General features: G+C 45.6%; 1 protein-coding gene across 6 annotated transcripts in view; it reads right to left on the bottom strand.

Moving 5' to 3' along the window:
• PPP2R5C (protein phosphatase 2 regulatory subunit B'gamma) overlaps window positions 1-13,638 on the bottom strand; it is a 178,552-nt gene that overhangs the window by 97,081 nt on the left and 67,833 nt on the right. Inside the window, exon 1 of one of the 6 annotated variants that reach the window (XM_010588836.3) lies at window positions 3,100-3,277. The exons of 4 other annotated variants lie outside the window; for them this stretch is intronic. In XM_010588836.3, the coding sequence (XP_010587138.3) occupies window positions 3,100-3,193 (94 nt within the window). In that variant the 5' untranslated portion in view covers window positions 3,194-3,277. Of the gene's footprint in view, window positions 1-3,099; window positions 3,278-13,638 lie in introns of those variants that run through there. One more of the 6 variants, XM_064292972.1, reaches the window with a different exon arrangement.

Below are 13,638 nucleotides of genomic sequence, written 5' to 3' on the forward strand. Positions count from 1 at the left end.
CACTGTCCAATACAGTGGCTACTAGCCACATGTGTCTATTTAAAGTGATCAAAATGAAGCAAAATTTAAAATTCTGCTCCTCGGTGGCACCAGCCGCGTTTCAGTGGCTACCGTGGTAGACAGCAAAAACGGAACACACCCACTGCGCAGACAGCTGTCTTGGACAATGCTGGAAGCACAGGATGTCAGCGGTCGCTAATAAATTCAGTCACACTGAATTCACAGCTGGTGGGATCCAGGTGACCAGCTCTCCTTTCACAGACAGAAAGGCTAAAAAGTCTAGTACCAGACATGTGGACCTCCAACTTCAACTTTTTAGGATATGCTAACCCACCATATTCACCTCAAACTTGAAGATAACTATTTAACAGAAAATAACTGTCATGATTAGGAATACTAATCAGCCTAATTATCATAATTACCTATTTGTTTACTTTGTTGCCTCCCACCAAACCTTGCCTCCCTCAAAAAAAAAAAACAAAAAAAACAAAAAGCGCACTGCCATTGAGTCCGTTCTGACTCACAGTGATCCTACAGGACAGAGAAGAACTGCCCCCACAGAGCTTCCAAGGCTGAATCTTTACAGGAGCACACTGCTATATCTTTTTCTCCCAGAGTGGCTGGTGGGTTTGAACCGCCAACCTTTCGATTAGCTGTTGAGTGGTTTAACCACTGCACCACCAGGGCTCCTTATTTACTTGGCTGCCTCCCCCAGCGGTCTGTAAATTCAGAAAGACGGGCCTTCGCTCTGCTTATAGCCGAGTTAGGACCCTGCCTGGAGAGCAGTATGGACTCGATAAATATTTATGAAACGAGTTATAAATGACCCCTGAAAGTGAAGCTGTCATAAAAAGAGGCCACTGAAGCAGATGCCGGCAGGACACTGTGACTAACTATTTAATCCTGTGGCACACTTTTCTACAAACAGCCAACATTTCTATTTTAAATCAGTTCTTTTTAAAAAAGATCCTACATAAAACTAAAGTCTGGGTTTTGATGCTGGCTCCACCACTTCCGGGCAAGTTATTTAACCTCTGTGTGCAGGACTCCTCTGCCCTGACAAGGTCCCTGTGGGCGCCATCACCCGGAGTTGCTGAGCAGAGCCTAGCAGCCCCGGCCCTCTCCTTCCCGGGGCTATCAGGTCAGCTCCTGCACTTTCCCGCATCCCTCTGGTCCCAGGCTTCCAGGGTGGGTGTCCCCCACCAAAACAGAAGCTCCTTGGGGCAGGGGGCCATATCTTAGTCATTCTGAAGGATCCTCAGCACTTGGCACTTAGTAGACTAAGAATTGAAATAAAAGCACAAAAAATAAAACAAAGTTTGCTAAATCTCACATTGACAGGCTTGCTCTAAAAAGTTCTTAGGACTAAATAAGGCTTTCCTAAAGTTTTTTAGTTTTAAAGCTCTGAAATCAGAAGCCACCCCCACTGTTTGAATTAGATGTTAGGCTCGTCAGGGTGGCCCGTTCTTTAAATCTCGTCTCTTTCAGGTTACTACACTTCACTGCCTTTTTCTTCCACAATTATATAGCAAACAACCAATCGCTCAGCCAACAGCAAAAATCCAAACTGACCATATGGTCTCAGAATCTAAAAAAAAACAAAAAACAAAAAACAATATGGTTTAAGATATAAAATCTAATGATTCTATTTCAGAATAAACCCATAGTTTAAAAAATGACTAATACAGTAACTGTCTAATAAAATCAGAAAACTCACCCCCCCCCAAAAAAATCTATGTTGCTTATAAGAAGATACCTTAAAGGTACAAAAATGTACATCTTAACCGAAATAAAATTCTCATACTGCTAGCTTGTTAGTGTTTAGGGACTGACTTAAACCCAGGTGCAATGACATCTTCTCCCCCCCACCTTTGATTCCTATGCCTGAAACACCTCGATGCCACCTGCAGTCAACACTTGCTCTTTGCTGGGTGTGCTACAAGCCACTGCGTTGCCCGGCCTGCCTACAGGATGTTGACTTCTACCAGCTTCATGAAGAAGGGTGTGCAGAGAAAACAGCATCTGTTTTATTCCAGCAGACCAGGTGTTTCTGTGCTTCCTTTCACCTTCCCTGGGTACACCCTAGGATCTGAAGACGTTTGTCTGGGATTTTAGTCATACAGGCTATTAGTCAACCAGAAACTTTCCCCCACCCTTCCTTCGCACAGGGCCTTGAAGGAGAGTCTGACAGCTAAAACGGCTTTGTTAGGGCACAGCTGTGGGAACATACATTTTAAAGTGATTTGATGAAGCTTAACATCCATCTTCTATTTCACCCAGTTATGAACAAAACATTTAGGGAACAAAAATTTAAAATACCAATTAAAAACAAGTATACTACTACCTTGACAGCTTATGTCCATTAATGAATGTGTCTATTAATTACTATAGTAATTGCATCTTAAGCTACATTTTGAACACAAAATATGTACACTATAAGAGGTAAACTGACATTAATTAAATGAGATCTATGCACACATTGAAAACTTGTTGCCATTTTAAATTCTCAAGTCAAGTGGCAATGCAAGAGCCTACTTAAATGCAAAATATTCCCCAACGCTCAGAGAAAAGGCTAACATTTCTGAAACGCTGACCCACAATGGATTTCCATCTCTCCAAACATAAGCACGTTTCTCTGTTAGGCTCCATGGCAAGAATGAAAACAACCCTTTCCAAGGGAGCTGTTTTCTCATAAATTTGGAATGTTCCCTGGGATCCCGAGACGTGTGCGGGGGAACCTGTGCGGTCTTCAGCCACATCCGTGTAGCGCCCGCCTCTCAGCACCCCACCCAATGCCTTCCCCCGGCAGTGACTTCACGTCCTCTGACATCAGCACAGCTCCGAAAGGGGGATGGGAGCGAGCCCCAAGCAGAAAAACCAGCTTTGAACGATGCCTGCAAGGCCACGCTCCCCTCTCAAATTCGGCCAGGAGTTCGTAAAACGCCAGCCTGCACCGACACACCCAACCGCGCTGCCTGGGTCTGCAGCAAAAAGGAACGAGTCCTGCGAGCCAGGACTTCCTGCTTTTCTTCTCGGCAGCACAATAGCCATTTATTAACCAGCCAGGGAGGCTCCGATGCCGGGGCCACGAGAACTTACCTCGGATGTGTAGCAGGGCCACGGGCTGGAAGGGCCCGTTGGAGTTGGCCGCGTCCACCACCATCCTGCTGCCAGCCTTGTTACATGTCAACATCTAGACTCCAGCAGGCAGGGCAGTGTACTCCTTAAGGCAAGAAACCAGCCTCCATTTTAGTTTAAAAAAAAAAGGCAAACTGGAGCTCTCTGCAGCTGGAGGGAACTGGCCGGGAGTGATGTCAGCGGCACGGGCTGCGCCGATTGGCCGGCAGCTGCAACTTCAAATGACACTGAGGACTGCGAACAGAGAGGGCGCTGCACGGCTGTCAGTGAGCACCCGAGCGGCCCAGCGCGACGCCGCGGGCTCCACTCTCAGGAACTTTTAGGCAAAGACCCCCTCCCTCAGGGGACAGGAGTGGAGCCACCTCCCCGGCCAGGCTGTAAACACAGGATTCTGAGAGATAGCAGCCGTCCCCTGCCCCCCTAAACCCCCAGAAAAAATAGAGTGTGTGTATGAATGTGTACGTGAACTTGAGGTTTTAGCATTTCCCTACCTGGTACCCCAAATTCACTGGCTTTTTATAGCCACCTGGCCACCTTCTATTTCGTATTTCTAATTACTTTCATACACACATCCCACTCAGCATTTTAGCAGCCCAGCTTTTTACCGTCAATGGCATTCAAATGCTACATAATTCCAGTTCATTAGACATTTGTTCACCTCCCCTACTGCCAAGCTACGAGCTTATAATCCCTAAATGCTGATTTTTCTTGAGACCTCTCATCTTTTTCTTGAACAAATTAAGCTTTAAAAAAATTATATGGAAAATGGAAGTTTATTTTCAGTAGTTAGAAAGTACAACAGATTAAGTTACTTATGACAACTGGCTTGGGAATTTGAAAAAGCATGAAATGCAGTATTTTATTTTTTTTATCATAAAGATGTCAACATACTAGATACTTTAAGCTTTTGGCTTTTTTTTAACTTTAAATTTTAAAATTAAAGAATACACTTATTTTCATGGGGCTACCATTAAAAGGTATTATTCAGATTTTAATTTCCTATCATCAAAAAAGCTTAATGTAAAAACCTGTTCCAAGGAGAAAGACATCATTTCTAAACTGGGGTAGCCTAAAAAAAAATTTTTTTTTTTTTTATTAAGGTTTAGAAAACCCTGGTGGCGTACTGGTTAAGCACTATAGCTGCTAATCAGAAGGTCGGCATTTCGAATCCACCAGGTGCTCCTTGGAAACCCTAAGGGGCAGGTGTACTCTGTCCCATGCGGTTGCTGTAAGTCGGAATTGACTGGACGGTAATGGGTATTAAGGTTCAAGGAGTCCTGATGGCCCAGTGGTTAAGAGCTCGGCTGCTAACCAAAAGGTCCAAAGTTCGAATCCACCAGCCACTCCTTGGAAACCCTGTAGGGCAGTTCTACTCTGTCCTATAGGGTCGCTATGAGTCAGAACTGACTTGATGGCAATGAGTTTATTAAGGTTTAAAATAAAAGACAACGTCCTACAAAAAGAAAGGTTATTACAAACTCTAAATGAAAACAAATAAACTATAAGAAAAATCTCTTTGGCAGGAAGAACTGAAAAAAAAAAAACCCTCACTTCTTCACGGAAACAAGAAAGCAAGTCTCCTTTGTTTACAATTTCTCACACACCCATTCACCCCACGTGTGAAGAACACAGAGCTCTTTAATTAGGAAACAATTGATAACAGTAAGAAACACCTGACCGTGGGGCTCAGCACTCCATACATTTCAATGAATGAATGCTGTAACCCTTCAGGGGCGCTTACTTCCTCCCACATCGGCCTAGTAAGTCCTCCCTCACTATAAGAATGGAGTATCAATTGTTGTTCTTAGATGCCACTGAGTTCCAAGTCATAGCAAACCCAAGTGACAGAGTAGAACTGCCCATAGGGTTTCCTAGGCTGTAATCTTTACGGGAGCAAATTGCCAGGTCTTTCTCCCACAGAGCTGCCGACTGGGTTCGAACTGCTGATCTTTTGGTAAGCAGCCGGGTGCTTAATGGTTGTGCCACCAAAGCTCCTTGTATGTATAAAAAAAATCAAAAACCAAACCTGTTGCCACTGAGTTGATTTCAACTCATGGTGACCCTACGGGACAGAGCAGAAATGCCGAATAGGGTTTCCAAGGAACAGCTGGTGGATTCAGACTGCTGACCTTTTGACTGACAGACGAATGCTGAACCACTATGCCACCAGGGTTCCCACATGTATAAATGGCCATTAGAAAAAAATAAAAACAAGCCAAAGCCCTCTCCTTCCTTCCCCTGGAGCACAGAGGGGCTGTTGGAATCCACGTCTGGCCCATGAGGTTATTTACAAAGGCAGTGAGGAGCGAGCACCAGGTGAACCACTTGTACCACCTGAGCACGCTGCTGGGCACACTTGCCGGCCTGACCTCTCCAGAGCAGAGATGGTAAAGAAGGGCATGTGCTATGAAGCCAGAAAAATCAGAACCCGACTGCCACACCAACCAAGGCACGTCTGCCAGGTGAACCCAGCCCGTGAACTGAGTTAGGAACAAAGTATTCAGGTGGCTTGGTGGGGATTTCACAAGGCAGATGCTTATAGCAGATATACTTTTAAAAATATGAGATTTCCCCTCCACTGACTTAATATTTAATATGAAACGTGGAAATATGCCTACCCTGAGATTGCACTGATGAGTTGGAATACAGAATTAAGGGGAAAACTCCTAGAAGTTTTATTTAAAACACACAGATAAGAAGTCAAAGAAAAAGGGAAGACACTTTTTTTGATGTATTTTTCTTAATGATCTTGGATCAAAGGATCTCAACTTTATTTGCAATTTTCCCATGTTCTTTTGAAATCTTATGTATATAAAGGAGCTCTTTAAAGAAGTCTAAGGCTGTGATCAGGAAATCACCCATAAAACATATTTTAAAACAGAGAGAGACAGGCAGACGGATAGATAGACAGAAGAAAGAAATAGAAAGAATGAAGAAAGGAAAAGAGACTTGAATAAAGATAAGATGTGTTTCTGAAATGGAAGCATAAATATTGTAAATATGCTGATGTTAATTTCCTCCCAAATGGATTTACAAGTTGAATACACTGCCAGCCAATAAAAATTCCAACGGACCTCTTTATTTTTTGGGCACTTGACAAAACCATTCTAAAGTTCACCAGGAAAAATAAAAAGCAAGAGGAGCCAGAGCACTTCTAATGAGACTAAGAGTTTACATTAATTAGCGACAGTGTGATACGGGCAAATGGAACGGATGACAGCCTGAATACCGGGCAATGTATTTACACGACTGTAACGATATGTACAGAATGAATCGCATGTCAACGGGAATGGGAAGAACTAGTTATTTAGATAACTGAGGCAGAAAACTGGTTAACTATACGCGGGGAAAAGTCAATTTAAGTCTTTATTTTATACCAAAAGAAAATCTTAAAAAAACCCAAAAACCCACTTGCAGAGTCTATTCCAACACATGGCAGCACCATGTGTGTCAGAGTGGAAGGGGCTCCACAGGGTTTTCCAGGGCTGTGAGCTTTCAGAAGTAGATCCTCAGAAACCTTCTTCCTAAGTTCCTCTGGGTGGACTTGACCTGCCAACCTTGCAGTTAGCGGCCAAGTGTTTAAATGTTTGCACCATCCTAAGCCTTCATCTCACATCAAAATAAAATCCTAGATGGGTTAAAAAGCTAAATAAAAAACAAATCAAAATCACACTCCAAATCCCCACAGCTTTTACAAGGAGAAGTGAATGTTAATTCTTGCGCTAAAAAAAAAAAAAAACAAAACCCTGCTGCTCTAGAGTCAATTCTGACTCAGAGCGACCTTATAGGACAGAGTAGGACTGTCCATATGGTTTCCAAGGAGTGGCTGGTGGATCTGAACTGCCAATTTTTTGGTTAAGAGCTGAGTTCTTAACCACTGCACCACCAGGGCTCCAATTCCTGTGCTAGGGAAGGACATTTAAAAACACTGGTCGGAAAGTACTTACCTACAGGGGAGTAACCCACCCACTGCCGTGGAGTTGATTCCAACTCACAGCGACCCTATAGGACAGAGTAGAGCTGCCCCATACGGTTTCCAAGGCTGTGATCTTTATGGAAGCAGGCTGCCACATCTTTCTCCCATGGTGCGGCTGGTGGGTTCAAACCGCTGACCTTTTGATTAGCAACTCAGAGCTCTACCCATTATACCACCAGGAGACTAAATGACACTCAGAAAAAAAAAAAAAACCAACCAGTGGACAAAATCCCTAACGGATTTTGATCACATAAAAAACACGCAAAAGAAAATGTAAATGTTATAAACATAAGGAGCAAGTAACTTTACTGTAACTGATTACAAAAAACACCAAGACTTCGGTGTAAATGAAAAGAAACAGTTCACAAACAATTATAATTGGTTAGTGAGTGTAGGAAAAACACTTTTTTCACCTATGGACCGCCAAAACAACGAACAAATCTGCCTTGGAAGAAGTAAAGCCAGAATGCTCCTTAGATGCAAGGATGGAGAGACTTCGTCTCGCATACTTTAGACAAGTTATCAGGAGGGATCAGTCCCTGGAGAAGGACATCACGCTTGGGAAAGTAGAGGGTCAGTGAAAATGAGGAAGACCCTGGATGAGACGGATTGACATAGTGGCTGCAATGACGGGCTCAAGCATAACAATTGTGAAGACGGTGCAGGACTGTGCAATGTTTTGTTCTGTTGTAGGCAGGGCTGCTGGGAGTCGGAACCAATTCGATGACACCTAACAGTGCAACAACACAAGATCAACAATAATTTTTAAAGAATAATAATACCGGTAAAGGTATGATATAACCTTGTCAACAAGACTATAATTGCTCTTATCCTTCAGGAAGATAATCTGGCAATGTGGATCAAGATTCTTTCTCTATATAATTTTACTTCTGGGCATCTATTCTAGAAATGTAATAGCCACAAATGAGCATCACACTTTTATTTATGGTTCTACAATATCAGTAACTGCCTACCATCAAAGGAATTGCTTCACACACTCCGTGGACTACTGCACATCCATCAAAGACATTTATGAATTTATAACGTGGAAATATATATGGAAACTGTAGTGCATAATTTTTCAGAAATAGTATCACAGCAATCGCACAAAACAAAACCAAAATGCCCCTTTTGGTAGGGAAAAAAAAAATCCTAAATAAAACCGCTCAAAATATCAACAGTTGTCACCACTAGGCGCTGTGGCTATGGGAATTTTTCTTCTGTAACTTTTCTGTATTTTTCAATATTGCTATAATAAGAACATATTGCTTTCACGCAAATCAGCAGTAACAACCAATTGAAAAAAAAAAAAAAAAAACAAACCTGTTGCTGTTGAGTCGATTCCGACTCATAGTGACCCTATAGGACAGGGTAGAACTGCCCCACAGAGTTTCCAAGGAGCGCCTGGTGGATTCAAACTGCCAACCTTTTGGTTGCCAGCCGTGGCACTTAACCACTACACCACCAGGATTTCCAGCAACCAATAACTTTTTTTAAATGAGACATTGTGAAGTGGCGAGACTCCCTAAATAAACGCTGCCTCATAGGCACAGGCTGAGAACAGAGAATGCCTGTCATGGGCACCCAGAAATCTGATTCAAGAGATTTATTGTGATGGATAAGTGAGGCATGTATGTAAAAACACAAGTCAGCTCCGTCAGGCATGATAAACTCAACCAACAAAGCAGAGGATGCTGTCCCCCTACCCCATCTCAGAGGGTCAGCTCTGCTCAGCCTGTGTATTCTACCTTCCACTGGTCCATTCCTCACGGAGTCTACGTGCTCACCTAAGTGGTCAGGTTTCAAGCAGTCTCTGGGGGACTTTCATCACTAATGACAAGCACTCAGCAAGTGTAACTCAGGAGAGGCTCACAGTGTAGCCACACCACTCACATGCACGGGGACATGTTTTCATCATCTGCTGGGGAGGACCAGCGAGAGGGCAGCTCTGTGCATATGGGGCAAGAGCTGCCTTGAAGTCAGGAGGGCAGGAGTGAGTCCCTATGTCTGCCACTTACTCTTTTGTGACCATGAGTATTCTTACTTCCTTGGGTTGTTGTTGTTAGGTTGTTGTTGTTGTAGTGGCTGCATGTGACAGAGCAGAACTACCCCATAGGGTTTTCTGGGCTGTAATCTTCACAGGAAGAGATCACCAGGTGGCTGGGAGGGGCAGGGGCCACACATGGAACACACTCTTCCTGCTCAGTCAAGATGGAGAGCTTAGCTGAGAGCAGCGCGGGGCCGAAGCAGGATACAACTAAGCGGAGCCTCAACCACTGCAGGTAAATGGCAGGACGCAGCGACACTGACTGCTCTAAGAACACAGCTGGCCACCAATAGCCAGGTCTCTACACGGGGCCAGGGAAGCCAAGGCCAGATGACCAGGGCTCTGCATACGAGGGTTATGCCTACAGCATGGGAATTTTGGCAAAGCCACACTCTGCTCGGAGAACACAATAATAAACAACATGTTTAAGAAGGAAAAGAAAAGGTGTTTCAAAATTAGCTATCCAACATGTTTGATCCTGAATTGCCAGCAGATACATGATGTGGTTTACAGCTCCCCAAATGGGAACCTGGTCAATACAGCTAATCCACTCTAAGTCCTTATGGCTGCATTGTTTTATGATTTTGTAAGAGAAAAGCGGTCTGGAGAGGCATGTTTGTAATTAGACAACAGTGGTTCTCGAAGTGCTTAAAGTATAAGGCTCACTTTTCTGTGACTTTAACTTGGCAACCATAACACTGGTCATAATAGGACAATTTGGTCTGTTTTATAGGAGCCATTTGGGCAAGAGACACCAACCATGCGTTCCAGAAGCCAACAAGAAGCTCTTCTTTCATTATTCTCTGGCCCCAGGTTCCACAAGAAAGCATCTGTGATCACAGATGTGTCAGACCCTGAGCAGGCGGCTTTGTAGAACGAGCCACTGCCCCATCTGTTACAGGTGAGAAGAGGAGAGAACTCAAGGGGTGGAGGTGCATGTCCAGGGCCACACAGCAAACAAGTGCTCCGCTGGGGACTTGAACCCAGACCTTCTCCATGTGCTGTGGACCTCTACTTAGGCAACTAGAGCACAGGGAAGCTATGGGCTGAGCAGAAGCCTAAGCCCTACACGCCTCCTTACGTGCCTGGCCACAGCTGACAGTTCTCCTGTCATGCTGGTTCTGCCTTCTCCATCTGCCTCCCGGCAGCCCTTGGGCTCCTCCGTCTCTCACTCAGTGGTCTCTCCACTGGTCTGTCCCAGTTACGTCCCATCCAGCCCATGCCCCATTCTTCCACCAGAAAAAGTCTTCTACAACATAAAGCTGCTTCTTTCCTATTTGTTCTTGTTAGTCACCATCAAGTAAGCTTTGACTCATGGAGTCCCTATGTATAAGAGTACAAAACATTGCCTGGTCCTGTGCCATCTTCACGATTGTTGGTATGTTTGAGGCCATCGTTGGGGGTATTGTGCCAATCCATCTCATGGATGATTTCCCTCTTTTTCACTGACCCTCCACTTTACCAAATGTGATGTCCTTTTCTAGCAACTGGTCTTTCCTGATGATGCACCCAAAGCAAGCAAGCTAAGTCTCACCATCCTCACTTCTAAGGAACATTCTGGTTGTATTTCTTCTAAGACTGATTTGTTTATCCTTCTTGCAGTCCACAGTACATCCAACGTTCTTCACCAACAGCATAATTCAAACGCATCAATTCTTCTTCCATCTTCCCTTTTCACTGTCGCATACACATGAGGGGACTGAAAAGACTGTGGTTTAGGTCAGGCACACCTTAGTCATCAAAGTTACCCCTTTGCTTTTTAAAACTATAAAGATCTCCCTACTTAGAACCTTCATATTCCACAGTTTTCAAGTTTAAACTCTACCCTCAGCTTGTGAGGCCCTGCTCAGCCTGTCCCGTGGGTATCTCCAGCCTCTTCCCTAAGCTTTCCTTACCACCCCCATCACACCCAGCACCCTCCTGCCTACCCTGCACTCGCTCTAGCCTGGCCTTGTGGAATGTTTTCTTCTAACTCCATGCTCTGGCTTTCCTCAGACTACAGTTCCTTCCCTTCCTGCTCCCGCCCTTCCACCTGGCCAGCTCCTTCCCTCCTCCTCCTTTCAATAAACATTTGTTGGGCACGTACTATACGTCAGGTGTCAGGCACAGGGTGTGGAGCTGGGATACACTGGGAGGAAGGCAAATGATCCCCCAACTTCCTGGGGCCTGCTGCTATCTAGTAGGAGGCCGATATCACAACCTCCCAAGTGCCATGAAGAAGGGGGATGTGGAGCTGCCAAGGGTTCCCCGGGGAAGTGGTAAGTAGACAGAGATCTACAGGATGCAGTGGCGGGGGAGGGGGGGGAGACACGAGGGAGCAGAAACACCACATTCAATGCAGCATGTGCACAGAGTGTGGTGGGCACAAGGGCCTACAAGAAGTTACGAGAAGTCTGGTGCAGCCCACGGAGCCACGAGAGGCCCAGCAAGTCTGTGCAGGACGTGGGTCTCTATCGAAGCTTCCGGGAGGCCCCAGGGCAATGACTTTCCTCTAGCCTCCTCGTGGCTGCCAGGCCAACTTTGTGTGTGTGTGTGTGTGTGTGTGTGTGTTGCGTGTGTTTCTCCCTCTATAAGGCCACAAGGGCAGGAGCAAGTGTGTCTTGCTTGTTCTCCGTGGGGACCCATGAAGCCAAGTGCAAGGTTAGCCTGTGAAGCACGTTTGCTGACTTCCACATCTTAAGCAGAGCTGAGTCAGGATCTGGCATAGCAAAGTCTCTGCTCAGGCTAGCCCCTCGGGAAGTCTTCCCCACCTCTCCCTGTTCTACTCACGGGTCCGCCCCCTAGACAATACCGAGTACACAGCAGGTGCTCAGTGAAATTTACTGAGTGAATGAATCAAGTCAGAGCACCCAATTCTGATCCAGCAGAACTTCCTACTCTTTACTCCTACTTTACCGCTCTTGAAACCTCTTCCCTGGAGGGATACAGCATCTCAACAGTAACCCCTCCAACTCGCCTGGACACACAGCCCCTTTCCGGGTCCTGAGTGAGTTTGGTGCATGACTGGCAGCCCTCCAACCACAACCTGTGACCCAGCCCCAGATGCCGCTGGCTTTGCCCTCAGCCCCATGTGCGCCCACTTGGCAGGGGACCTTCAAGATACCTACTTCCTCAGGACAATGCTTCCAGGTCTCTCCTCTGCCTTTTTCTGCTCTGCTTTCCCCTCCTGACATCAGCTGCTGAATCTTGAGGGCCTGAGCTAATGCCAAGGAGAGGCACCTTCCTGGCTTCAGCCCATGACGCCTTCTACAACTGATAATAGGTAAATGGACCCACAGTTCTCAAATGCATTCTCCCACTGAACACCAGGAACAATCATCTTTGTACTACATAAAAGTAAGGTTTGAAAAGGGACTATTCTTTATTCTCTGGCCCCTACTTCACATTGTTTTAAGTTCTTTATTTAAAAACCAGATGCAAGTAAATACACTCCACTGATTTTATTTCTAGTTAGTGTGTCTGAGTCATATTCTCAGGTTTTCAGTTCTATGTCCTGCCCACGTTTTTATTTTTGATCTCCCTGGGCAATTTTGGAGGTGAAGTTTTGCAGCAATTAAAAGAAAGGTCTCTGAACCTAGAGACCCGTGACATCACACCTGAAGTGCACTCACATCCTATGGGGCGGCCGCCATTTCTCTTGAAACTGGAAACTACAGGAGCATGGGCAACGTGTTTTGTTGGGTAAGAAATGTAACCTAAAAACCTGGCCTGACTTACAGTTTAAAATAGAACTTTTCCTTACACAGATCAAAGCCACGTAACATTGAGTTGTGTTCAAAGGTTGCCAGGGAGTCCTCCGCTTGCCAACAGCAAGGACAAAGGGACAGGGCCTGCCGCCTGCTGACGGGAGGAGTGCTGTGAGTGATTAAAGGGGGCAGACAAGCTTGTCCACAGGAAGGCCTCTCGCAGGCAGGCGGGGTCTGCTCTGAGCGCTCCCTGAGCTTACTCCCATCCTCCCTGCAGCAAGGCCGGAAAACCTTTAAGACCAAAGCATTTACTCACAAAGTAAATTACCAACACAAAGTATTTACAACCTTATCAAAGTGCTTTGTAGAAACTATTTTATTCAATCTGCCAACACCCTTACTGACCCTCAAAGTAGACCAAGTCAGAAATAAACCCTCACCTTACAATATCTTACAAAGAAAACTGCGACGGAGTTCCAGTGAGGTTAAGGGACTTCTCCTAAGCTGTGCAGTGGGTCCTGCAGCCTGGACCGTATTCTGGTGACCTCAAGAGAGGTGACATCACAACGTCCCCCTGTGAAAACTGAGGGTGTGGGGACAGGATGGCAGGGGGCCAAAGGCTTCAGATTCCTTCAGCAAATGTGCGGTGTGCTTCCTGGCTCGCAGAGATGCCAGAGTGGGGACAAGCGCTCGGCCCCAGCCCTTGGGGCTCCAGCCCTTGGGACGTTCAGCACGTGTGGTGAGCACTCTGCAACCCCAGTGAGTGGAGCCCAACCCACTGGAGGTGACTC

Source organism: Loxodonta africana, chromosome 10 (genome assembly GCF_030014295.1).
Source record: "Loxodonta africana isolate mLoxAfr1 chromosome 10, mLoxAfr1.hap2, whole genome shotgun sequence".
NCBI lineage: Eukaryota > Metazoa > Chordata > Mammalia > Proboscidea > Elephantidae > Loxodonta > Loxodonta africana.